The sequence below is a fragment of the Hypanus sabinus genome, chromosome 6 (genome assembly GCF_030144855.1).
Source record: "Hypanus sabinus isolate sHypSab1 chromosome 6, sHypSab1.hap1, whole genome shotgun sequence".
Lineage (NCBI taxonomy): Eukaryota > Metazoa > Chordata > Chondrichthyes > Myliobatiformes > Dasyatidae > Hypanus > Hypanus sabinus.
The window spans coordinates 123,449,659-123,477,641 of NC_082711.1; the positions used below are offsets into that span (position 1 = coordinate 123,449,659).

General features: G+C 43.8%; 1 protein-coding gene across 2 annotated transcripts; it reads right to left on the minus strand.

The window, feature by feature from the left end:
* Positions 1–3,839: 3,839 nt before the first annotated feature.
* On the minus strand, positions 3,840–26,704 carry LOC132395807 (zinc finger protein 850-like). Of its 2 annotated transcripts, none has more exons than XM_059972872.1 (3): positions 26,500–26,704; positions 22,304–22,471; positions 3,840–11,307 (listed from the first exon to the last, which is right to left on the minus strand). In XM_059972872.1, the coding sequence occupies exon 3, from the start codon at positions 10,925–10,927 to the stop codon at positions 8,849–8,851; it is 2,079 nt and encodes a 692-aa protein (XP_059828855.1). In that variant the 5' UTR covers positions 10,928–11,307; positions 22,304–22,471; positions 26,500–26,704; the 3' UTR covers positions 3,840–8,848. The 2 variants fall into 2 exon arrangements, with proteins under 2 accessions (XP_059828855.1, XP_059828856.1); XM_059972873.1 differs by lacking the exon at positions 26,500–26,704 and adding an exon at positions 26,325–26,479.
* Positions 26,705–27,983: the final 1,279 nt, after the last annotated feature.

Sequence of the window (27,983 nt, forward strand, 5' to 3'; positions counted from 1 at the left end):
TCAGCCCACGGGGTTGAGTTTACTCCGGAAGGGAGTTGCCCAGAGAGTAGCTGGGAGAATCAGGGGAATTTAGAATTTGGACTGGGTACGGGTATTGAAAGCCTGGAAGAGGCAAATGTCCCGTATGAGTGTGTCCAAGATGTGGATGCACGTGGTACTGGACCTAGTAATGGAGCTCAGAAAAAGTCTGAGGTATTTGATTCAGTTGAAAAGGAACGCAGTCCTTGTGGGTCAGATAGACTTAGTTCAGGGAAGAAAGGGTTAACCTTGGTAATAGTGGGAAGTGAGAGTTCCCAGGTGTTTGTGCTCGAAGGTGTGTTAATAGTTAATGCAGAGATCAAAAGTGGGGAGAATTATTGAAGGAAAAGGGAAATCTGTAGTTCCCAAATTGAATGAAGAAAATTTAAAGGTTGGATCGATATCAAAGGCAGCAACCAGGCTACAGAGACAATGGCGTGGTACCACAAAGCCTGCGAATCAATTACAGATTGAGCTGGAAGGCAACGGGGCCCCACACGCTATTGTTATTCCAGAGTGTGGTGTGAAAAGGCAGAATTTGAAATGCTGTTTGAACAAAGAGTTCGAACTGAAAACACATAGCCTGAAGAGTCCTGAAGAGAAAACTAGCAACTTGCGTAAAATTAAAGAATGGGGTGGAAATTCAGAAGATGGTCTAAGTTTGGGACACATTGTTGATAAAATAACTCCTATGGAAGGAGCGGACGAAAGCCTATTTTGCCAAGGTGCCCAAGCTCCCCACGTGGGAATTAACTGGAAAAGAGGCGAGGGTTAATGGGGACACCATTTTTAAATAGCAAAAGCCGGTTTTACGGGATTTCGACAAAGCATGTGAATAATAAAGACAACCCCATGGAAGCCTGCTTGTTAAGTTTGAAAGCAACATAAGGATTAGTATTTGCATGATCTTTTGTAGTATACCCATAAGCTAAGATCACAACTCTTTAGTTTTTGTTTGCTAAAGAAAAATAAGACCTACAAATAGTTGGTTACTAAATTGGAGTCTGATGCTACAAGACTTTAGTAAGGTACAAGATGTTAAGGTATTAAAGGAAGTGACAATGCAATCGGTAACCATCTAGATACTGAATTGAATGTGTAACTGTATTACTCTGTAGAAAAAAAACTTTGGTGGTGTGTTAGATTCTAAAATCCTGTAAGATTCAGTATTACTTCGTTTTTTTCTGATGGTAAAAAATGTGTTGAAGAAAGGGCCTCCTCCTTTTTGAGAATTGCAAGATCACTATTAAGTCAGTTCAGGAGACCCAGGAAATGAGAGAAAGACATGCAGAATCCACAAAGAGTTTGGAATGTGTCCTGGCCTCCGAAAGGCGGAACCATTGATAACAGCTATTGTTTCTTGGAGACAGAATTGTGGATTGAATACTGTACGCCCCCAGGCAATGAACCGAGGGGGGGTTGGTGGAGGGATTGCATCATCCCAACCTGATTGACATTTGAGACCCTGTGAGTCAGGATAAAAGAGGGTCTGGGGAACAGCCCCTTCAGACGCACCAGAAGAAATGCTAGAACTCCTGTAACAGCATAATAGCGAAAGCTGGTGGAAAGACCACGTGCGTCCTTTTCCATTTGCCTCGGAATCGGTGGGCCTTTACCATGGAAGCACGGCTTTAGCTAACCACAAAGGGGAAACCAGTCCCCAACGACTCTTGAAGGATTGACATCATAAAAGGAATGGGCAAGGTAAACCTCCGTCTTTCTCTCCAACCAAAAAGCTGCAGCTTGAATGAACTTGAGTGACTTTTATATTTCCATCGGACAATACATTATCCCCTAGACAACGATAGAGCTATTTTTTTATTGATTATCATTATACCCACGCTTTTAGATTTAGTATTGACGACGTATATTATCTGTATGTTTGCATTGATATTATTTTTGTGTATTTTTATCAATAAATACTGTTAAAAATAGTACCATCAGACTTCAATGGACCTCTCTATCTTTGCTGGTAAGTGACCCAGTTACAGGGTATGTAACACAACTATATAAAAAAAACCAAACGTATGGTAAGATCAAAACAGCAAGATACTCCCAACTGCTAAATGTACATCAGTAACCAAGAGATTGAACAAAAGACCAGCTTTAATTACCTTGGTAGCTTCATATCACAAGATGCTAGAAGCACAAATGAGAAGAATTGCCATTGCCAAATCCAACTTCCAAAAAATGAAACCCATTTTTACCAACAGACTTAGGCTACTGAAATGTTACATCTGGTCAACCTTGCTGTATGCTTCCGAAACATGGACTGCAACATCAGAACTCCAAAGAAGCAACAGAAATGTGGTTTCTTCGAGGAATGATGAAAATATCAGATCGAGATAGGATAATGAGACAGTACTCCAACATGCCCATATAACAAGATCTTTAGTGAGATCATTAAATGAGAGGAAACTTGAATTCCTGGGCCACATCATCAGAAACGGCGAAATAGAATGCCTTACAAGGCTGTATACCTGCGAAAAGCAGAAGAGGAAGGCAAAAAAGAAAATATATGGACTCTGTGAAAGAACTAACAAATCTAAGAGTGTGAGATATAATTGATGCTGCATGGGATCGTTCAATGTGGAAAGCCATGATCGCCCAAGCGTGTAACATGCAAAGTACATGAAGGGGAAGTACCTAAAGAAAAATTTGGTATCTTCTTTAATATTACTGGCTAGCTCATCTATGTATTCCATCTTTTCCTTCATAATTATTTTAGTTGCATTCTGTTGGTTTTTAAAAGCTTCCCAATCCTCTAACTTCCTAGTAATTTTTGCTCCATGCCCTCTCTTTGGTTTTTATGTTGTCTTTGGTTTCTAGTATGAGCCACAGTTTGTCACCTTACCTTTAGAATACTACTTCCTCTTTGTGATGTGTATGACCTGTGCCTTTCGAATTGCTTCCAGAAATTTCAGCCATTGCTCCTCTGTTTTCCTCCTTGCCTGTGTTCTTTTCAAATCAATTTTGACCAATTTTTCTCTCATGTCTATTTCTCTTTATTCCACATCTGACTTTAGCTTCTCCTTCTCTAAAGTCAGGGTGAATTTGATCATATTAAGATCACTTGCCCCTAACAGTTCCTTGAACTTGTGACCTAATTAATTCCGGTTCATTACAACACCCAATCCAGAATAGTGATTCCCCAAGAGGGCTCAACCACAAGCTGCTCTAAAAAAGCATCTTGCACGCATTCTAGGAATTCCTCCTCTCGAGACCAACACCATCCTAATTTTCCTAATCACCTGCATGACAATCTCCCATGACTATTGTAATGTTGCCCCTTTAGCATGCATTTTCTGTTTCCCATTGTAATTTGTGGACCACATACTTACTACTGTTTGGAGGTCTGTATACAATTCCCATCAGGGATTTCTTCTTACATTTGCCGTTCCTTAATTCTACCCACAGATTCTACACCTTTCATCCCTATGCCACCTCTTTCTAATGATTTTATTTAATATTTTACCAAAAGAGTCACACAAACACACTACCAGCTTGTTCTTTCAAGAAACTTAAGTATCCGGGGAACAAGAGGACCTGCAGATGCTAGAAATCTAGAGAACTACACACAAAGTGCTGGAAGAGCTCAGCACGTCAGACAGCATCTATGGATGGGAATCAACTTTTCAGGCCAAGACTCTTCATCGGGACTCTTGATACCCACGTATCTAGAATATCAACATGCAAAGAAAATAGTGCGAAATATGGAAAACCTTTGAAAAAATTTAGTTCAAGGCTTAAAAAAACCTGCCAAACAGCTCAATAGTTAACAAATACAACAAAGGCAATAAACACTCTCATCAATACCAACATTGATTTTTTTAATATATAAAAATATCTTGGTACCATCTCAATGAGTAAAATTAACAAAGATAAAGGAGAACTTTAGAAAAGACTATTTACACTCAAACCCACTTAGATTAACACTACCTTGAACAGAAGGAGGAAGAGAAATAACACACATAAAAAATAAAATCACACAACAGTAAGATAAAACTCCTAAGTAGAGGCAGTCCCCGGGTTACGTACGAGTTCCGTTCCTGAGTCCGTCTTTAAGTTGTATTTGTATGCAAGTCGGAACAAGTACATCCGGTATTATTTAGCTTCAGTTAGTCTAACATTTGTCTTAGTATATAGTATATATTTTATCTTTCTATGCATATAACTCTTAAGAAATCTATGTATTCCAATAATTAAACCAGTGTTGCTTAGTAATAAATGCAGCTTTCATCGGGGCAGTGCCTTTCACATGCTCCATTCTCACTTTATCCATTATCCTTTAAAATTGTTCCGATTGTTGACCGACTGTAGCCTAACGCTTTTCCAATGACCAATGGCATTTCACCTCTTTCCAAACACTTTATTATTTCCACTTTATTTTCAATCGTGATCGCTTCCTGTCAATGGAACAGAAACACTGCGGGTGGCAGGTCCCGAGCTCCGCTGACTTCTGAGGTCCGCTGAGTCCTAAGGACCTCCGCATTGAGACAGGCTAAATGGGACAAGAGGGGGCTGTGCTGGGTTTGGGTATTTGATCATCCACAATATTCCACATGGGAATTTAAACTGGAGGTGGCAGTGTTTTTTATACAAGGTTGAGTTGTGAGCTCGACATCAAACCAGCACGGATGGTACGGGAGTCACTGGATCGACATCAACCTGGCACGGGAACAGTCTATCACTGGATTGAACTCGGGAAACTCCGTTCTCCAGCCTGGCGCTGATCTCACTGCACCACCAGCCGACCAGAACAGGGGGACAGGGCGGGGTCAGGGTGAATCTTACTAAGAAAATTTTAAGCCAAATACAAAATTAAACACTCAACACAGTGTCAATGTCAATGACTTAATATGGCAGACAGCATTCTCTTTCCTTGGTTCGTAAGTACGAGTTGTCCGTAAGACAGATGTTTGTAACCTGTTCATCAAAAATGAACAGGATTTAGCACTCCATGTGTGTATATGCAATTGTGATAAGATATACATACCAGAAAACTTAAATGAGGTGAAAAATAAATCACCATTATGGAAGAAAACATTAACCAGTGGAATGAGTATAACCCTCTATGGGAGACAGCCCAACGATCTGAGCAGATGAGATGGTGAGAAGAACCCTGTTTAGGGTCAACCCACGGAAGGCTGCTGGACCAGACAACATCCCTGGTAGAGTGCACAGAGGATGTGCAGACCAGCTAGCAGATGTTCTTACTGACATCTTCAACATCTCCCTGAGCAGCGCCACCATTCCAACGTGCTTCAAGGCCGCCACCATCGTCCTCGTGCCAAACAAGTCTTCATTGTCTTGCCTAAATGACTACCGTCCCGTTGCACTTACATCCATCATCATGAAGTGTTTCGAGAGGCTCGTCATGAGGCATATCAAGACCCTGCTGCCCTCCTCACTGGACCCCCTGCAGTTTGTGTACCGTCCCAACCGCTCAACAGATGACACCATTGCCACCTGGCCCTAACCCACCTGGACAAAAAGGACACATACGTTTGGATGCTGTTTATAGACTTTAATTCAGCATTCAACCCAATCATCCCTCAGAAACTGATTGGAAAGCTGAGCCGACTGGTCCTGAACACCTCCCTCTGCAACTGGATCCTAGACTTCCTGACTGGGAAACTTCAGTCATTCTGTATCAGGAGCAGCATCTCCAACACCATCACACTGAGCACGGGGCCCCCCAGGGCTGTGTGCTCAGTCCACTGCTGTTCACTCTGCTGACCCACAACTGAGCTGCAACACACAGCTCGAACCATATCATCAAGTTTGCCGATGACACGACCGTGGTGGGTCTCATCAGCAAGAATGACAAGTCAGCTTACAGAGAGGAGGTGCGGCAGCTAACAGACTGGTGCAGAGCCAACAACCTGTCTCTTAATGTGAACAAAAGAGATGGTTGTTCACTTCAGAAGGGCACAGAGCAACCACTCCCCTCAGAACATCAACGGCTCCTCGGTAGAGATCGTAAAGAGCAGCAAATTTCTTGGTGTTCACCTGACGGAGAATCCTTCAACACCAGCTCCATAGCAAAGAAAGCCCAGCAGCGTCTCTACTTTTTGCGAAGGCTGAGGAAAGTCCATCTCCCACCCCCCATCCTCATCACATTGTACAGGGGTTGTACTGAGAGCATCCTGAGCAGCTGCATCACTGTCTGGTTCGGAAATTGCATCATCTCGGATCGCAAGACCCTGCAGCTGATAGTGAGATCAGCTGAGAAGATCATTGGGGTCTCTCTTCCCGCCATCACGGCCATTTACACTACATGGTGAAGCCACATAGGAAACAGCATTATGAAGGACCCCATGCACCCCTCATACAATCTCTTCTCCCTCCTGTTGTCTGGGAAAAGGCTCCGAAGCATTCGGGCTCTCACGACCAGACTATGTAACAGTTTCTTCCCCCGAGCTATCAGACTCCTTAATACCCAAAGCCTGGACTGACACCTTGCCCTATTCTCCTGTTTATTATTTATTGTAATGCCTGCACTACTTTTGTGCACTTTATGCAGTCCTGTGTAGGTCTATAGTCTAGTGTAGCTTTCTCTGTGTTTTTTTTATTACATAGTTCAGTCCAGTTTTTTGTACTGTGTCATGTGGTCCTGAAAAACGTTGTCTCATTTTTGCTATGTACTGTGCCAGCAGTTATGGTTGAAATGACAATAAAAGTGACGACTTGGTGACAAGGAAGCATCGAGCACCTGACTGAGAGTTGGAGACCTCTTCCCAGAAACAGAGGGGTTCCTTGCAGAAATACAGGACAAGGTGGTTGACAAAAGGAAAAAAAAATGAAAATACATGAAATACAAACAAACAAGGCAGTAAGTGCAGAAAATGCCAAGAGAAATCAGACACAATCCAACACATTCCAGGATCCTGCAGCAGTTTAACTCAATCTGATTACTTCAATTAAGTAGCAAATATAATTTACCAAAATCTTGCTTTAAAATACAAACTCATGAATGCCCTCCATCACTTCATAAAGGCACCAGAAATTCAAGCCTGATCCAGTTTTAGAGTCAAAATCCTACAAATTATACAATCAATACATTATTTCAGATAGTACAATCCAGAGAATGCACAGAAGGTTTACAAGGACTTGAGAAACTGAGTTATATAGAAAGGTTGATTAGGTTAGGACTTTATTCCCTGGAGCATAGAAGAATTTGGGGAGATTTGATAGAGATATATAAAATTATGATGGGTATAGATAGAGTGAATGCAAGCAGGCTTTTTCCACTGAGGCTAGGGGAGAAAAAAACCCAGAGGACATGGGTTAATGGTGAAGGGGAAAAGTTTAAAGGGAACATTAGGGGGAGCTTCTTCACACAGAGAGTGGTGGGAGTGTGGAATGAGTTGCCAGATGAGCTCACTTTTAACATTTAAGAAAAACTTGGACAGGTACATGGATGAGAGGTGTATGGAAGGATATGGGCCAGCTGCAGGTCAGTGGGACTAGGCTGAAAAATGGTTCGGCACAGCCAAGAAGGGCCAAAAGGCCTGTTTCTGTGCTGCAATGCTCAATGGTTCTCTGGTTCATCCGGATATATTACCGGATAAACAAGCAGAAACAAATTCCCAGAAAACACATATTCCTCGACCATTGGAACACCTCACCACAGGTATTGTTTGTTTGGCATCAGTCAACTGAAGATTTTCTCTGTCAATCAGCTTCCAAATGTTGCTACTCTGTCATTCATTGCCATGCCCCGCTGCTTATTCCCTTCTCCTCGACTTCTTCAGTCTGCACAAAATTGAAGGGAAACCTCTTTACCCACAGCATGGTGACTGGAATCCACAGGGAGAACGAGAGGTGAACAGGGGAGGATTTAAAAGGATTGTCATGGAACTGAATCACTGGCAGGGTCCAGCCAGTCTGAGCTGACTCTACTGTACGCTACTTTTTTTTTTATAAATTCACTAAGTATCGGAGACAGAGTTTAAAATAAACTGATTTATTTGTGTCAGATCCAGAATATTAAACTCCAGTCCCAATAAAGGTGAAGCAGAAGAAACCCCTCTCATGCCCAGTGACCAGGGTGCAGAACTGGGTGTGGTGAGCAGCAGCAATAATTACAGAGTTCAGCACCGACAGTCACTCTCGAAATTCCATTCAAGCAACAGTGATGAACAAGTATCCAGCATGCAGCTCATTGAAACTTCCTCCCCAGTGTGGACCTGGTAGAGTGTCACAGGTGTAACATACTGTAAGGTTTCACTGCTAATGTCATGCTCTCTCTGTAATGTTTCACTGTTGAGGTAATGGCTTCTCTGTAGCAGCAATGTTTAGGTTACGACTCGGAATAACAGGATTTTGGAGTGTGTGGCTATCCAATAAAAAAAATGTTGTTCATTCTTGTGAGTCTGGAAGAGAGATTTTCATGGTCTTTTGCTGGGGAGAGATGAGGGATGAGAAGGCGTGAATGGAGAGAGTGGGCCCTTTTTTTTTCTTCACTAACCCTATAGTCAAAATAAGAATGATAAAGCTCAATCATTTAATCACATATCGTGTATGTTTGTTATTTCAGGGTACTGATCACGTAGCATCCACCCAAACGAGATTTCTTAAGTTTGGCCAGGCTGGGGGGGCTATCACCCCCTATAATAAGCTGCTTGCCAAAGCAAGTTACACAAGATTAGATGACTGAGTGAATCGCTTCCCACATTCACAGCAGGTGAACAGCCTCTCCCCAGTGTGAACTTGGTAATATCACAAAGGTAGATAACTGAATGAATCCATCACATTCACAGCACGTGAATGGCCTCTCCACAGTTTCAACTCAATGATGCACATTTGGTTGATTTGGCTGACAGAATCACTTCCCAAAGTCTGAGCAGGTGATCGGCCTCGACCCAGTGTGAACTTGCTGATGTACCTTAAGTTGAGATGACGAAGTGAATCCCCTCCCACAGTCTGAGCAGGTGAACGACTTCTCCCCAGTGTGAACTGACCAGTGTGCTTGTAGGTGGGGTGACTGAGTGAATCTCTTCCCACACTCTGAGCAGATAAATGGCCTCTCCCCAGTGTGAACTCGCTGATGTACCTTCAATTGAGATGACGAAATGAATCCCTTCCCACAGACCGAGCAGGCGAATGGCCTCTCTCCAGTGTGAACTCGCTGATGTACCTTAAGTAGAGATGACGAAGTGAATCCTTTCCCACAATCTGAGCAGGTGAACGGCCTCTCTCCAGTGTGAACTGACCAGTGTGCCATTAGGGTGGATGATTGAGTGAATTGCTTCCCACACTCTGAGCAGGTGAACGGCCTCTCCCCGGTGTGAACTCGCTCATGTACCTTCAGTTGAGATGACTGAGTGAATCCCTTCCAACAGACTGAGCAGGTGAACGGCCATTTCCCTGTGTGAACTGACTGGTGTGTCAGTAGGTGAGATGACCGATTGAATCCCTTCCCACAGTCTGAGCAGGTGAACTGCCATTTCCCTGTGTGAACTGATTGGTGTCTCTGTAGGAAGGATGATTCAGTGAATCCCTTCCCGCAGACTGTGCAGATGAATGGCCACTCCCCTGTGTGAACTGACTGGTGTCTCAGTAGCTGAGATGAGCAAGTAAATCCTTTCCCACACACTAAGCAGGTGAATGGCCTCTCCCCGGTGTGAACTCGCTCATGTACCTTCAGTTGAGATGACCGAGTGAATCCCTTACAACAGATTGAGCAGGTGAATGGCCTCTCACGAGTGTGAACTGACTGGTGTGCTCGTAAGCTCGCTAACGTTGTGAATCCCTTCCCACAGTCTGAGCAAGTGAACGGCCTCTCCCCAGTGTGAACTCGCTGATGTACCTTCAGTTGAGATGAATGAGTGAATCCCTTACCACAGACTGAGCAGGTGAATGGCCATTTCCCTGTGTGGGTTGACTGGTGTTTCTGTAGGTGATATGACGAAGTAAATCCCTTCCCACAGACTGAGCAGGTGAATGGCCACTCTCCAGTGTGAACTGACTGGTGTCTCAGTAGGTGATATGACGAAGTGAATCCTTTCCCACAGTCTGAGCAGGTGAACGGCCTCTCCCCAGTGTGAACTCTCTGATGTACCTTCAGTTGAGATGATGAAATAAATCCTTTCCCACAGTCTGAGCAGGTGAACGGCCTCTCCCCAGTGTGAACTCGCTGATGTACCTTCAGTTGAGATGACGAAATGAATCCCTTCCCACAGTCTGAGCAGGTGAATGGCCTCTCCCCAGTGTGAACTCGCTGATGTACCTTCAGTTGAGATGACGAAATGAATCCCTTCCCACAGTCTGAGCAGGTGAATGGCCTCTCCCCAGTGTGAACTCGCTGATGTACCTTCAATTGAGGTGATTCAGTGAATCCCTTCCCACAGTCTGAGCAGGTGAATGGGCACTCTCCGGTGTGAACTCGCTGATGTACCTTCAGTTGAGATGACTGAGTGAATCCCTTCCCACAGTCTGAGCAGATGAATGGCCTCTCCCCAGTGTGAACTGACTGGTGTGCTCGTAGGCTAGCTAACTGTGTGAATCCCTTCCCACAGTCTAAGCAAGTGAATGGCCTCTCCCCAGTGTGAACTCGCTGATGTACCTTTAGTTGAGATGACAAAGCAAATCTCTTCCCACAGTCTGAACAGGTGAACGGCCTCTCCCCAGTGTGAACTGACTGGTGTGCTTGTAGGTTACCTAACTGTGTGAATCCCTTCCCACAGTCAGAGCAGGTGAATGGCCTCTCTCCAGTGTGAATTCGCTGATGTACCTTCAGTTTAGATGAGCAAGTGAATCCCTTCCCACAGTCTGAGCAGATGAACGGCCGCTCCCGGGTGTGAACTCGCTGATGTACCTTCAGTTTAGATGAGCAAGTGAATCCCTTCCCACAGTCTGAGCAGGTGAACGGCCGCTCCCCGGTGTGAACTCGCTGGTGAGCCATTAGGTCAGATGACCGAGTGAATCCTTCCCCAAAAATTCAGCCTCTGCCCAGTGCTGGTGTGTCCACAGGTGGGATGACTGACTGAATCCTTTCTCACCTACAGAACAGGTAAATGGCTTTGGCTCATTGTGAACTTGCTGATGTACCTTCATGAGATGACCTTGAATCCCCACAGTCTGAAAAGGTGAAAGGCCTCTCCCCGTGTAAACTGACGTGCATGCCAGTCGGTCAGATGATCGAGTGAGTCCCTCCCTACAGTCTGAGCAGGAAAGATGATGAAGTGAATCCGTTGCTCCACTTCCTATATACGTGGACGGAGACAGCAAAACTGGCGTTTTGTGCTCGAGATTCCTGTAGATAATTTCCTTGTCATTTTTAACCTGAAAAAAAAACCAATTTATAAAATCCATCAATGAGTGAAAGACAACATTTCAGATGATATCACTTGAGTTGTCAAGACGTGATCTGGCATCTCACTGTTAATGTGAAGTTCAACGCAAGTTGGAGAGAGAAATCATCTTCTAACTGGGCACAGTACTGGTATCTGGAACAACCATCAAATTCTCTTATGCTTTTCCTGTCTCTATAAGAATGGGGCATTTCTGCCATTTCCAATCTGTGACCTGGTTCAGTTTGACTTTCTCCATTGGGAATGTTTTGTAGAGTTAAGTTCTCATGAGACAATAATTGAACTAAGTTCCCTCCTTTGTCTAACAAAAGATAATAACTGACGGATTGGACAGAGCATTCATTTGTAATTAAAACCCTGATTTAGTGGACTCTGTTATCTAAGAAATTAAGTTTTGTTCCAACAGACTTGGTGGGAATACCAGTTGAACTAAAGTGCTCTTTGTTTCACTAGTTCTATAAATTGTAATGTTTCTGCATGTTAGACAGAGGTTCGCCATGAGCTGCCAGAGGGAGTAGAAATCTGTCTCTCTGATGTTTGGCTCAGAGCTTCTCACCGGCTGAGTTCAAACAAATAAACTGGTCATAAGGATAAAGTAAAGAACTGTTTGTGGTGTGGTTATTGGTCCGGTGAATTTAAGTTTACTCCATTAAAAAGTATCCCATCTGGATACTTAACACTTTTGTTCAGCTACTCTCTCGACTTCAAGAAATAGCAGAGAACTGTGGACACAGCTGAGCACCACATAGAAACAAGCCTCCCCTCCATGAACTCGCTCTATGCTTCCTGCTGCCTCAGTAAATCAGACAACATAATTAAAGGTACCCAGATTTCCAGACCAGACATTCTCAACCACCCATCGGGTCGAAGATAAATGAAAACATAAAAACAGAATACCAACAGACCTAGGGACATTTTCCATTCTGCTGTTATAAGCAAACTGAATATTCCTCAGCATTATAAGATGGCCTGTTGACTTCATAATGTAACTCGATGTGACCTTGCTCACCATATGTCTACCTGCAGTGGATTTTCTCTATAACCATAATGCTTTGTTAAACTCTGTTAATGTTTTACGATAACCTACTGTTGTAATGTGTTAATCTGAGCGGATGGTATGCAAGACAAGGTTTTCACTGATCCGCGGTACATGACAATAATAAATGATTCCCCACTTTAATTGTGTGGAAATTAGACAGAGTGAGCTTCTCCTCTGGAACTTCTGGAGGGAGATTTCACTGAAATGTACAATGGAAATAAGGCAAACAAGTAGTGAGGTCATGGAACCTATACAGATTGAAGAGGAGGAGGTGCTTGCTATCTTGAGGCAAATCAGAGTAGGTAAATCCCCAGGACCTGACAGGGTATTCCCTCGGACTTTGAAGGAGCCTAGTGTTGAAATTGCAGGGGCCCTGGCAGATATACTTAAAATGTCGGTATCTACGGGTGAGGTGCCGGAGGATCGGAGGATAGCTCATGTTGTTCCATGAAATCCGGGAAATTACAGGCCGGTAAGTTTGATATCAGTAGTAGGTAAATTATTGGAAGGAGTACTAAGAGATCGGATCAACAAGTATTTGGATAGACAGGCACTTATTAGGGAGCGTCAACATGGCTTGGTGCATGGTAGATAATTTTTATCAAATCTATTAGAGTTTTTCGAGGAGGTTACAAGGAAAGTGGATGAAGGGATGACAGTGGATGTTGTCTACATGGACTTCAGTGAGGCCTTTGACAAGGTCCCGCATGGAAGGTTAGTTGGGAAGATTCATTCGCTAGGTATACACGGTGAGGTAGTAAATTGGATTAGATATTGGCTCAATGGGAGAAATCAGAGAGTGATAGTGGAGGGTTGCTTCTCTGAGTGGAGGCCTGTGACTAGTGGTGTGCCACAGGGATCAGTGCTGGGTCCATTGTAATTTGTCATCTAGATTAATGATCTGGATGATAATGTGGTAAATGGATCAGCAAATTTGCTGATGATACAAAGATTGGAGGTGTAGTGGACAGTGAGGAATGTTTTCAAAGCTTGCAGAGGGATCTGGACCAGCTGGAAAAATGGGCTGAAAAATGGCAGATGGTGTTTAATACAGACAAGTGTGAGGTATTGCACTTTGGAAGGACAAACCAATTTAGAACATATTAGGTAAATGGCAGGGCACTGAGGAATGCAGTAGAACAGAGGGATCTGGGAATACAGATACAAAATTCCCTAAAAGTGGTATCACAGGTAGATAGGGTAGTAAAGAGAGCTTTTGGTACATAAGCCTTTATAAATCAAAGTATTGAGTATAAGAGTTGGAATGTTATGGTGAGGTTGTATAAGGCATGAATTGGTGAGGCTGAATTTGGAGTACTGTGTGCAGTTTTGGTCACTGATTTACAGGAAGGATATTAATAAGGTTGAAAGAGTGCAGAGAAGACTTAAAAGGATGTTGCTGGGACTTGAGAAACTGACTTGCAGGGAAAGGTTAAATAGCTTAGGACTTCATTCCCTGGAGTGTAGAAGAATGAGGGGAGATTTGATAAAGGTATATAAAATTATGATGGGTATAAATAGAATAAATTGAAGCAGGCTTTTTCCACTTGAGGCTAGGGGAGAAAAAAACCAGAGGACATCGGTTAGGGGTGAAGGGGGAAAAGTTTAACGGGAACATTGGCGGGGGGGGGGGGGGGCTTCTTCACACAGAGAGTGGTGGGAGTGTGAAATGAGCTGCCAGATGAAGTGGTAAATGCGGGCTCACTTTTAACATTTAAGAAAAACTTGGACAGGTACATGGATGAGAAGTGTATGGAGGGATATGGTCTAGGTGCAGGTCGGTGGGACGAGGCAGAAAATGGTTTGGCACAGCTAAGAAACATCGTAGCGGCCATCCTCGGAGTGGACTGAGGCAGAGTGGGATGGCTTTGGCTCAATCAGGCTTTGGCGAGAACAGGCAGTGGCGAGGTTTGAACGGGGCACAACAGCACAAGCGCATGAAAGTGAGGCAGCAGGAAAATTTAAATAGTGAGCAGAGGCTGAGTACGAGCTTCACTCCAAGTGAGGTAAGGGCCGGGTAAGCTCCTTTAATTAATCTAATTAGATTAGGAGTAGGTAATGGAGGCAGCAGTTAGGGCAGTTGAGTATGTGGGAGATCAGAGTGAGCACAATTGTCCCTGATGACTACACCTGTAAAAGGTGCATCCAACTGCAGCTCCTGACAAACCGTGTTAGGGAACTGGAGCTGGAGCTGGATGAACTTTGGATCATTCAGGAGGCCGAGGTAGAAATAGACAGGAGTTTCAGGGAGATAGTCACCCCTAGCAGACAAGTAGTTGGGTGACTGTCAGGAGAGGGAAGGGGAATAGACAGGAAGAGCAGAGCACCCCAGTGGCCATTTCCATCAACAATAAGCATACCGTTTTGGATACTGTTGGTGGGGACGACCTACCAGGGACAAGATGCAGTGGTTGCGTCTCTGGCACCGAGACAGGACCCTCAGCTCAGGAGGGAAGGAGGGAAAAGAGGAGAGCAGTAGTGATAGGGGCTTCGATAGGAGGTTCTGTGGAAGAGATCGAGAATCCTGGATGGTCTGTTGCCTCCCTGGTGCCAGGATCCGCGATATCTCGGATTGAGTTCTCAGTAGGGAGGGTGAGCAGCCAGATGTCGTGGTCCATGTAGGGACCAATGATGTGGGTAGGAAGAGTGAGGAGGTCCTGAAAGGTGAGTTTAGGGGAGTAGGTGCCAAGTTAAAGGACAGGACCTCCAGGATAGCAATCTCAGGATTGCTACCACTGCCACGTGCAGGTGCGTTTAGAAACAGTAAGATAGTGCAGATCAACACGTGGCTGACGAAATGGTGCAGGAAGGAGGGCTTCAGATTTACAGATAATTGGGCACTTTTCCAGTGAAGGTGGGACCTGTTCCGGCGGGACAGTTTACATCTGAACTGGAGGGGGACAAATATTCTTGCAGGTAGGTTTGCTAGAGAGGCTCCAGTGAATTTAAACTAGGTACAGAAGTTGGGATGTAATGCTAAAGTTGTACAAGGCATTGGTAAGGCCAAATTTGGAATATTGTGTGCAGTTCTGGTCACCGAATTATAGGAAAGATATCAATAAATTAGAGAGAGTGCAGAGACGATTTACTAGGATGTTACCTGGGTTTCAGCAACTAAGCTACAGAGAAAGGTTGAACAAGTTAGGTCTCTATTCATTGGAGCGTAGAAGGTTGAGGGGGGATTTGATCGAGGTATTTAAAATTTTGAGAGGGATAGATAGAGTTGACGTGAACAGGCTGTTTCCATTGAGAGTAGGGGAGATTCAAACTAGAGGACATGATTTGAGAGTTAGGGGGCAGAAGTTTAAGGGAAACACGAGGGGGTATTTCTTTACTCAAAGAGTGATAGCTGTGTGGAATGAGCTTCCTGTAGAAGTAGTAGAGGCCAGTTCAGTTGTGTCATTTAAGGTAAAATTGGATAGGTATATGGACAGGAAAGGAGTGGAGGGTTATGGGCTGAGTGTGGGTAGGTGGGACTAGGTGAGATTAAGGGTTCGGCACGGACTAGGAGGGCCAAGATGGCCTGTTTCCGTGCTGTGATTGTTATATGGTTATACGAGGAGGGAGGGGAACCAGAGTGTAGGAACACATGTATGGGAGAAGGAAGAAAAAGAAGACAGTAAAGTTCTTTGTACTGTTAGAAATAAACAGAGAGGAAGAGGTGGAGAATTTCTTAAATGCATTTATTTTGATACTAGGAGCATTGTAAGAAAGGTGGATGAGCTTAGAGCATGGATTGATACCTGGAAATATGATGTTGTAGCTATTAGTGAAACATGGTTGCTGGAGGGGTGTGATTGACAACTAAATACTCCTGGATTTCGTTGCTTCAGGTGTGATAGAATCAGAGGGACAAGAGGGGGAGGTGTTGCATTGCTTGTCAGAGAAAATATTACAGCGGTACTCTGGCAGGATAGATTAGAGGACTCGTCTAGGGAGACTATTTGAGTGAAATTAAGGAATGGGAAAGGTGTAGTAACACTTATAGGGGTGTATTATAGACCACCTAATGGGAAGCGAGAATTGAACGAACAAATTTGCAAGGAGATAGCAGATATTTGTAGTAAGCACAGGGTTGTGGGAGATTTTAATTTTCCACACATAGACTGGGAAGCCCATACTGTAAAAGGGATGGATGGTTTGGAGTTTGTAAAATGTGTGCAGGATAGTTCTTTTGCAGCAATACATGGAGGTACCAACTAGAGAAGGGGCAGTGTTGGATCTTCTGTTAGGGAATGAAATAGGTCAGGTGATGGAGGTATGAGTTAGGGAGCACTTCGGGTCAAGTGATCACAATGCATTAGTTTCAATATAATTATGGAAAAGGATAGGACTGGACCCAGGGTTGAGATTTTTGATTGGAGAAAGGCTAACTTTGAGGAGATGCGAAAGGATTTAGAAGGAATGGATCAGGACAATTTGTTTTATGGGAAGGATGTAATAGAGAAATGGAGGTCATTTAAAGGTGAAATTTTGAGGGTACAGAATCTTTATGTTCCTGTTAGGTTCATAGGAAAGGTTAAAAGTTTGAGAGAGACATGGTTTTCAAGGGATATTGGAAACTTGGTTAGGAAAAAGAGAGATATCTAGAATAAATATAGGAAGCATGGAGTAAATGAGGTGCTCGAGGAATATAAAGAATGTAAGAAGAATCTTAAGAAAGAAATTAGAAAAGCTAAAAGAAGATATGAGTTGCTTTGGCAAGTAAGGCAAAAATAAATCCGAAGGGTTTCTACAGTTATATTAATAGCAAAAGGATAGAGAGGGATAAAATTGGTCCCTTAGAAAATCAGTGGACAGCTATGTGTGGAGCTGAAAGAGATGGGGGAGATTTTGAACAATTTCTTTTCTTCGGTATTCACTAAGGAGGATATTGAATTGTGTAAGGTAAGGGAAACAAGTAGGGAAGTTATGGAAACTATGACGATTAAAGAGGAGGAAGTACTGGTGCTTTTAAGGAATATTAAAGTGGATAAATCTCCAGATCCTGACAAGATATTCCCAAGGACCTTGAGGGAAATTAGTGTGGAAATAGCAAGGGCTCTGACAGAAATATTTCAAATGTCATTAGAAACGGGGATGGTGCTGAAAGATTGGTGTATTGCTCATGTGGTTCCATTATTTAAAAAGAGTTCTAAGAGTAAACCTAGCAATTATAGGTCTAACACGAGGAAATCTGCAGATGCTGGAAATTCAAACAACACCTACAAAATGCTGGTAGAACACAGCAGGCCAGGCAGCATCTATAGGGAGAAGCGCTGTCGACGTTTTGGGACAATTATCGGCCTGTCAGTTTGAAGTCAGTGGTGGGTAAATTAATGGAAAATATTCTTAGAGATAGTATATATAATTATCTGGATAGACAGGGTCTGATTAGGAACAGTCAACTTCGACTTGTGCGTGGAAGATCATGCTTGACAAATCTTATTTAAGTTTTTGAAGAGGTTACGAGGAAACTTGACAAGGGTAAAGCAGTGGATGTTGTCCATATGGACTTCAGTAAGGCCTTTGACAAGGTTCTGCACAGAAGGTTAGTTAGGAAGGTTCAATCGTTAGGTATTAATATTGAGTAGTAAAATGGATTCAACAGTGGCTGGATGGGAGATGTCAGAGAATAGTGATGGATAACTGTTTGTCAGGTTGGAGGCCGGTGACTAGTGGTGTGCCTCAGGGATCTGTATTGGGTCCAATGTTGTTTGTCAAATACATTAATGATCTGGATGATGGGGTAGTAAATTGGATTAGTAAGTATGCAGATGATACTAAGATAGGTGGTGTTGTGGATAATGAAGTAGGTTTTCAAAGCTTGCAGAGAGATTTAGGCCAGTTAGAAGAGTGGGCTGAACGATGACAGATGGAGTTTAATGCTGATAAGTGCGAGGTGCTACATTTTGGTAGGACTAATCAAAATAGGACACACATGGTAAATGATAGAGCATTGAAGAATGCTGAAGGACAGAATGATCTAGGAATAATGGTGCATAGTTCCCTGAAGGTGGAATCTCATGTGGATAGGGTGGTGAAAAAAGCTTTTGGCATGCTGGCCTTTATAAATCAGAGCATTGAGTATAGAAGTTGGGGTGTAATGTTAAAATTGTACGAGGCATTGGTAAAGCTGAATTTGGAGTATTGTGTACAGTTCTGGTCACCGAATTATAGGAAAGATGTCAACAAAATAGAGAGAGTAAAGAGAAGATTTACTAGAATGTTACCTGGGTTTCAGCACCTAAGTTACAGGGAAAGGTTGAAAGTTAGGTCTTTATTCTTTGGAGCGTAGAAGGGTTGAGGGGGGACTTGATAGAGGTATTTATAATTATGAGGGGGATAGATAGAGTTGACGTGGATAGGCTTTTTCCATTGAAAGTAGGGGAGATTCAAACAACAGGACACGAGTTGAGAGTTAGGGGGCAAAAGTTTAAGGGTAACACGAGGGGGAACTTCTTTACTCAGAGAGTGGTAGCTGTGTGGAACGAGCTTTCAGTAGAAGTGGTAGAGGCAGGTTCGGTATTGTCATTTAAAGTAAAATTGGATAGGTATATGGACAGGAAAGGAATGGAGGGTTATGGGTTGAGTGCTAGCCAGTGGGACTAGGTGAGAGTAAGCGTTCCGCATGGACTAGAAGGCCTGTTTCTGTGCTGTAATTGTTATTGTAATTGTAATTGTTGCGGCGCTGGAGGTTCATGGCAGGAAGAGTTTTTCTTCCTTCTATCGTCTACATGAGATGATGGGCTGTCGGGACTTTGAGACTTTCTTTTAAACCTTGCCATGGACTGCTCTTTATCAGATGACGGTATTGCTTTGCACTGTTGAAACTGTGTTATAACTATGTGGTCTTTGTCAGTTCGTCTTTTATCAATTATGGTATTGTCTGCACTGTTGAAACTATATGTTAACTATATGTAACTATGTGGTCTTGTAACTTTAGGTTTGTCTGATGGGTTTGTAGTTCCTTTCTGGGGATCGTACCAAGACGGTAGCGCGATATCGATACGCAGCAGCCTCTCTGAACTCTGGATTGGGGATTACCAAATGTTATGTGGTTTTTCTTGTGTGGTCTGTTCTGTGCTTTTTCGTGACATCAGTCCGGAGAACGTAGTCTCATTTTTTAACTGCATTGTATTTGTGGTTTATAAATGACAATAAACTGAATCTGAATCTGAATATGGTTAAAGTGCATAACCACAAGAAACAAACCCGCAGACGTAAGGAACCGTACACATGACGTCAGACCTGGGTGTAGCAAACCCATGCATGACATCAGACATGTGGAGTGGGGAGGGAAGGGGAGGGGATAAGATTTTTGGTTCCATGGCTTTCTTCCAGGGAAGGTGGGACCTGTACAGAAGGGACCACATCGAGAGAATTCTTTGGAAACTGAAGATCTGAAGGCAGATGGACCAGATGGTTTACACCCACAGTTCTGAAAGATGTGACCGGAGAGATTGTGGAGGCATTAGTAATGATCCATCAAGAATCACAACATTCAGGAATGAATGGTTCTGGGAGACTGGAAAATTGCAAATGTCACTCCAAGAAGGGAGAGAGGCAGAAGAAAGAAAACTATAGGCCACTTAGTCTGACAGTGGTTGGGAAGATGTTGGAGTCGATAGCTAAGGATCTGAGTTTGGGGTACTTGGAGGCAAAAGATAAAATATGCCAGAGTCAGCATTGTTTCCTCAAGGGCAAATCTTGCCTGATAAATTTGTTGGAATGCTTTGAAAAAATAATAAGCAGGGTTGACAAAGAAGAATTGGTTGATGTGTACTTAGATTTTCAGGCCTTTGACAAGGTGCCACACATGAGGCTCCTTAACAAGCTCTGAGCCTGTTATTACAGGAAAAAGTTAGTGGCTGATTGGCAGATGGAAACGAGTGGGAATACAAACAGCTTCTTCTGGCTGGCTACCAGTTCCACAGGGGTCTCTGTTGGGAACAATTCTTTTCATTTTATATGCCAATGATTTAGATGATGGAATTGATGGCTTTGTTGCAAAGTTTGCAGGGGATGTAAAGATAGGTGGAAGAACAGGCTGTTTTGGGAAAGTAGGGAGGCTACAGAAAGATCAGGAAAATGGGCAAGGAAATGGCAGATAGAATACTGTGTTGGGAGGTGCATGGTTATACACTTCTCTAGAAGAAATGAAAGGGTTGACTATTTTCTAAATGGAGAGAATGTAGAAAAAAAATCTGAGGTGCAAATGGACTTGGGAGTCCTTGTGCAGTAGTCCCTAAAGGTTACTTTGTGGGTTGAGTCTGTGGTGAGGAAGACACGTATGATGTTTGCATTCAGTTCAAGAAGACTGAATTATAAAAGTGAGGATGTCATGTTGAGACCTTATAAAGCTCTTGAATTATTCTCAGCAGTTTTAGGCCCTTTATCTCAGAAAGGATATGCTGACACTGGAGAGAAGTCAAAGGAGGTTTACGAAAATGAGTGCAGAATTGAAGTGTCATATGAAGAGTATTTGATAGCTCTGGACCTGTATTCAGAGGAATGAAGAATAATTTCATTGAATTCTATCGAATGATGAATGGCCTTGAGCGAGTGGATCTGGAGAGGATGTTTCCAGTATTGGGAGAGCCCAGGACCAGAGGATGCAGCCTCAGATTAAAGGAGATAGTGGGGCGTCCTTTTAGAAAGGAGATGAGGGGGAATTTCTTTAGCCAGAGAGTGGTGAATCTGTGGAATGCTGTGAAGGCCAAGTATTTATGGATATCAAAGGCAGAGGTTGCTAGATTCTTGATTGATGATGGTTTACGGGGAAAAGGAAGGTGTTGGTACCCCTTCCTCTAAAAATGAGTGAATCATTCAGATAGCTGATCGCTGAGAGGAAGTATATTTGTTGGTCATTAATATTTGTCCAGATTCGGCTGGACAGAGTTAATGCAGAGTTCGGGGGTGTCACAGTGAAAGAACCGAACGACCAAATCCTCTATGTTGTCCCTCCGACATCCGGCCACTGGTGGGTCCTCCTGCAAACCGCAGCACAGTGCCGACCCCAGCTGTTCCCAGCGGTTCTCCTGGTTGGGCGGTGATGAGGAAGGGGCTGATCTCGGGTTTGTGTAAATCAAAGATCGGTTGAGTTGGAAAGGGCCGGGACTGAGCCAGACAGCTGGACAGTCTAGACCGGGAATGTAGGATCAGTTAGTTCTGGTTCCCCAAGCTGTGAGAGTGGATGTCAGTGACATGGATCTGTTTACATGTACGTGTGTGGGGTAAATGGTGGGAAAGTTGTGGGGCTACTGGCAGGGTGGAGGGAGGTTGTGGATGTTGGTTATCAAACAAAGTGTGACCTGGGAGGATGGGTCTTAGGGCAGATTAAGTTGTAAACAAGGGAGGATCTGGTCCATTGCATCTGACAGCTTTCAGGGAGCAACAAATCTCTCTTTATATTAATTACCTTTTAAGCTTGCTGCTAACATAGTGTTTGTCAGAGAGCCCAGAGTGTGGGAACAGTTAGATGGTAGGAAGCAGATGGTGATGATGGGAGGCTGTTTATTGGAGTCAAGGCCCGTGCCTCGTGGAGTTCCCCAGGGTAACACCCATTGCTACTAGTCATCTATGTCAATAATCTGGCTGAGAATGTACAGGGTTTGGGTAGTGAGTTTACTTTTAATTTTACCATGACTTCTTTTTGCAAGATAGTAAATATAAACACCCCTCTTTCCCTCTCCACACTCAGAATCAACCAAAAGCTACTTCAGAAGATGGAATTTCTTGAAATGAGCAGACACTGAGGGAATGTGAGTGACTTTGAAGAGCTGGGATACTGACTGTACATTACCAGACCTGGAGTGATTGCAACTGGGTCTGACAGGGGCATAACTGGTATCTGTGGGCACATTCAGTCTTACCACAACTATTTCTATCTTCCCTTGTACAGGTATGTAATGTCTAAAGGACGAGTGTTAGAGTAAATGAGACTCACCAAACTTTCTCCTGACTGAATCAATGGAAACCCCGAGTCAGAAGGGCTCTCCTCGATTGGTGCCCTCAGTCCTCGGGCTGGTTCACTTGTTGCTGTTCCCTCGTTTTCAGTCGTCGTTTGCTTCCAGTTGGGGTTTTTCTTCCAATAAATCTCTCACCATAGGTCTAACTTTAACATGAAAGATAATGAAGCACATTTACAATACAAAGGAGAACAAAATATTTCTGTTCACTGAAATCTAAATATTAAAGACAAGTATAATGATCGCAGTGAACAAATCTGTATGTTCCTGACACACCACAAAACCTGATATGGGATAGGAAGGAGTCATCATTCAATCATGGTACAAGATACACAATGTCGGAACAGAATTAGGTGATTCAATCCATCGAGTCTGCTCCACCACTCAACCATGGCTGATTTTTATTCCAACACCATATTCCTGTCTTCCTACTGTAACCTTGAAGCTACTTAGGAATCATGAATATATTAATGTCTGCTCTAAATATGAGCAGCCTCAACCACCTTTGCAGCAACAAATCCCACAGATCAGACATCTTTTGACTGAATTAATATTTCTCATCTCAGTTTGAAAGGGAAGCGTCTTTATTGTGAGACTGTGCTGTCAGATCACAGACTTTCCGTCTAATATCCACTGCATCCAGGCTTTTCAGTGTTTGGTAGGTTTACTTAACCACAGCCCACTTTCACCACCCCCCCCCCCCATCTGAACTCCATTGAGCACAGCCCCATAACCATTAAATGCTCCTCATACATAAAGCCAATCATTCCTGAGATTATTCATGGAAACCTTGTTAGCAACTGCTGCACTGAACACATTCCCAAATACAAAGTTGGGAGGTGTAGTGGACAGTGAGGAAGAAATCCCTCTGCACCAAATGCAGAGGAATTTGGACCAGTTGGAGGAAGGGGCTGAAAAATGGCAGATGGAGTTTAATGCAGACAAGTGTGGGGTATTGCACTTCGGAAGGTCAAACCAAGGTAGAACATACAAGGTAAATGGTAGGACACTGAGGAGTGCAGTAGAACAGAGGGATCTGGGAGTACAGATACATAATTCCCTAAAAGTGGTGTCAAAAGTAGATAGGGTCGAAAAGAGAGCTATTGGCACATTGGCCTTTATAAATCAAAGTATTGAGTACAAGAGTTGGAATGTTATGGTGAGGTTGTATAAGGCATGAATTGGTGAGACCGAATTTGGAGTATTGCGTGCAGTTTTGGTCACCTAATTACAGGAAGGATATTAATAAGGTTGAAAGAGTGCAGAGAAGGTTTACAAGGATGTTGCCGGGACTTGAGAAACTGAGTTACAGAGAAAGGTTGAATAGGTTAGGACTATATTCCCTGGAGAGTAGGAGAATGAGGGGTGATTTGATAGAGGTGTATAAAATTATGATGGGTATAGATAGAGTGAATGCAAGCAGGCTTTTTCCACTGAGGCTAAGGGAGAAAAAAACCAGGAGTCATGGGTTAAGGGTGAAGGGGGAAAAGTTTAAAGGGAATATGGCGGAGGGGGGGGGGGGTTCTTCACATAGAGAATGGTGGGAGTGTGAAATGAGCTGCCAGATGAAGTGGTGAATGCAGACTCACTTTTGACATTTAAGAAAAACTTGGACAGGTATATGGATGAGAGGGGTTTGGAGGGATATGGCCCAGGTGCAGGTCAGTGGGACCAGGCAGAAAAATGGTTCAGTACAGCCAGGAAGGGCCAAAAGGCCTGTTTCTGTGCTGTAATGTTCAATGGTTCTATGACAGACAATCAGGAGATTTAAACCATTCCAGAGTGAATGTAATAAAAAGAAACTGGAATCACCAGAATTGCTCAACAGGTACGGAACTGCTGTGGGGAGAGCAACAAATTTAACAATTCAAGTTCACAATCTTTTGTCAGAATGGATTCAGAATTTTCCATTTTTAGTGCAGATCAAAAGCAACTTGAGTTTCTGTTTGATTTACACAGTCTGACAGACAGATGACAGTGAAGAGGAATTTCCAAACACAGTTCAAACACTGAACCCCATCAGGTCTATTTCTACTGGTGCAAACACAGAACAGTCCATTTACTCACAGCCTCTCCTTGTGAGGGATGAAATACAAACTCATTCTCTCCTCAGATTAGCAGTCATTGCTTCCAAAGGAACTCCAGAAACAAATATTTGATCCCAGACCAGAAATACTCACTCAAAACCTCATAAACCTGGGCAGCTTGATCCCCGGGTCCAGTTTATTTGGATCTAAACAGGGGTGCAGTGCTGCCAGAGCACCACTCCACCTCTGTAAAAAAGTCAAAATCAACAAACGGGAAATTCAACAGCAGCCACATATTAAATAGAGGGAATTTTACAGAAGTGGGGGTTGGTGACTGGTGGAGAAAACATTAGGATAGGATATTTGATCGCTTTTGGTGAAGTCCTGGAGCTGTGACTATTTTTTATTTAGGTATTTGTGAGATTTGTCCTCACTCGACCCGTTGTTTTCCCAGCATACCCTGCTGTAGCCTCCTGCCATTTCACAGATACTCAGTCTCTCTCCAGCCCAGGGACGACTGTACACAAGTGTGAGCAATTTTCCACTCTTTCCAACGGGTACTATTGGATTCCAGGAAGGAGCTACATTAACCAAGGAATGAACATCGAAACCTAAGGTTAAAAGTCAAAAATAATGAAAGAAAAATTCACAGCTCGCTTATCTTCAGCCTGATTTTGATTAAATATTCAAGGTAATCATCCAAAATCCTCTTCTGCACCTGGATAAAGTTAATTTAGTTTTTTTTTTACAAGCCAAATGGGAAAAAAAAACATTTCCAGGCTCAACGTCATTTTAACTATCATTAATAATTGATCAACCCCTTGGCCTAGCTCCATCAACTGCAGTTGATTTGAAAGAGGCTCTTTCTCTCTTTGTGTTGACAGGAAAAAAAGAGTAATTTAGTGAGGCAATGAACGAGATGAAACGCATTTCCGAAACTCCCAAATGGTTGCTCTCCTCCCATTAACATTTGTCACTTCCAAAATACTAAACAGAGGATCTGTATTGGTCTAACCCAACGTGTGAGGATACTGTGAGAATTGACACTCACAGATACACTTCCTGTCCAACCATTTCTGCGAGAGAAACGGTACGAGGCAGAGTTGCCAACCTATTGCTTTTGATACCAATATTCAGCAATATTCGTGGCTTTAGCAATAGTTCACTAGGTGTTCTTCTTTCATACTTGATTACTTGGTTCCAATTCAGGTGGCCGAAGTGTAAAAAACTTAATTGCTTTATTTCTATACCTGACTTGGAACACTAAGTGCTGCGGGCCCTGCTGTCTGCTCTGACTCAGTCGTATTAGTAAGGTTACATCTGTGGTGGTCCATGATTACTCGCTAATAAAAAAGTAAATTTTTCTCACTAACAATGAGAACACTCACTATGGCTTCTAAGCAAACAATTTTATCTTCTTTCTTTCATAAATAAGCTGAGGAGTGTAACAAGAATAACATACAAGAGACTGGTAACAATAAAAGTGACAAAAGCTCGGTTTCGCCTGCTTCTAGTTCAAATTTTCTAACCGGGTCCAAATGCAGTTCTGAAAGTTAGGCTTGTATCCCTGTTCAGGTGTTTGATAGGCTGTAATCTTGTTACTGTCTTTATCACTGTATTTCTGTGGAGTTCTGAAATTCATATATTTCTTTCATCTTGGTTTATTACTTGACATTAGAAGAAGCCTTATTCATTCACACCCAATTTATGTACCTGCTCATTACATGAATGGGGCAAGGAAGTTGCCCAGTACATGAAATGAGCAGATACACAAATTGGGTGTGCCTAAGGTGGAAGGAGTCAATTTTAGAAAAACTAGCAATTTTCAATGATCTGAAACAGAAATACCACGTTATTAACTTAAAAATTTCTGCATAATTACTCAAAGAATTGAACTGCACATGCATGTACCGAGATCTGTATAACCTTAGACCACGAACTTATCAATCACCCCCTCGTACAGCTCCAGCACCTGAAAAATTGCCATTGCACCCCTACCCACAGTCCGGGTCGGGGGTAAAACTACAATCGGAGCTGCGGTCCTGGACAGCCTGCAGCCTCCAGCCATTCAGCAGTGCTCCGTCCCGGCCCTTTCCCTCTGCGCTCGACCCTCGATTTACAAAAAGCCGAGATCAGCCCCTCCTTACCTTCCGTCTGAACAGGAGCACGCCTGGGGTCGGCACTGCGCCTGCGCTGACCAAGAGTTCGCCGCAGCGCTTCCCGTGCTCGTAGGTCGCCATACCGCCAACAGTGACTGGAGGACTTCGCAGCGCCTCCCGTGCTCGGAGGTCGCCATATCGCCAACAGTGACTGGAGGACTTCGCAGCGCCTCCCGTGCTCGGAGGTCGCCATATCGCCAACGGTGACTGGAGGACTTCGCAGCGCCTCCCGTGCTCGGAGGTCGCCATATCGCCAACAGTGACTGGAGGACTTCGCAGCGCCTCCCGTGCTCGGAGGTCGCCATATCGCCAACAGTGACTGGAGGACTTCGAAGCGCCTCATAGCGTCGGAGCGAAAACGCAATAGGTTCGGCAATCCTGCCCTTCAATTGGGACACCCCGACCTCCACACCAACAACATACACAAAATGCCGGTGGAACACAGCAGGCCAGGCATACCAAGGTAGAACATACATCTGCCCTCACCCCATCCACCCGCCACCCCACTCTGGATAGGGTTCTTACCTTGTCCTTACCTACCAACGTATAATTCTCCATAACTTCCGCCACCTCCAACGGGATCCCACTACCAAGCACATTTTTCCCTCCCCCCCCTTCTGCTTTTCACAGGGATTGCTCCCTACGTGACTCTCTTGTCCACTCGTTCCCCCCCCCCCCCCCATCCCTTCCCACTGATCTCCCTCCTGGCACTTATCCTTGTAAACGGAACAAGTACTACACTTGCCCTTACACTTCCTCCCTCACCACCATTCAGGGCCCCAGACAGTCCTTCCAGGTGAGGCGACACTTCACCTGTGAGTCGGCTGGTGTGGTACACTGTGTCCGGTGCTCCCGGTGTGGCCTTTTATATATTGGTGAGACCCAACGCAGGCTGGGAGACTGTCTCGCTGAACACCTACGCTCAGTCCGCCAGAGAAAGCAGGATCTCCCAGTGGCCACACATTTTAATTCCACGTCCCATTCCCATTCTGATATGTCTATCCATGGCCTCCTGTACTGTCAAAATGAATCCAAACTCAGGTTGGAGGAACAACACCTTATATACCGGCTGGGTAGCTTCCAACCTTATAGCATGAGCATTGACTTCACTAACTTCTGTTAATGCCCCTTCTTACCCCATCCCTGACATATTTAGTTGTTTGCCTGTTCTCCATCTCCCTCTAGTGTTCCTCCCCCCCTTTCTCCCGAGGCCTCCCATCCCATGATCCTTTCCCATCTCCAGTTCTGTATCACTTTCGCCAATCACCTTTCCAGCTCTTAGCTTCATCCCATCCCCTCCGATTTTCTCCTATCATTTTGCATTTCCCCCTCCCCCCACTACTTTAAAATTTCGTACTATCTTTCCTTTCGGTTAGTCCTGACGAAGGGTCTCGGCCCGAAACGTCGACAGCACTTCTCCCTATAGATGCTGCCTGGCCTGCTGTGCTCCACCGGCATTTTGTATGTGTTGT

What these genes read in the sequence shown, in the direction of transcription:
- LOC132395807 (XM_059972872.1), bottom strand. Translation starts at nt 10,927, where the DNA reads ATGGCTCACCAGCGAGTTCACACCGGGGAGCGGCCGTTCACCTGCTCA.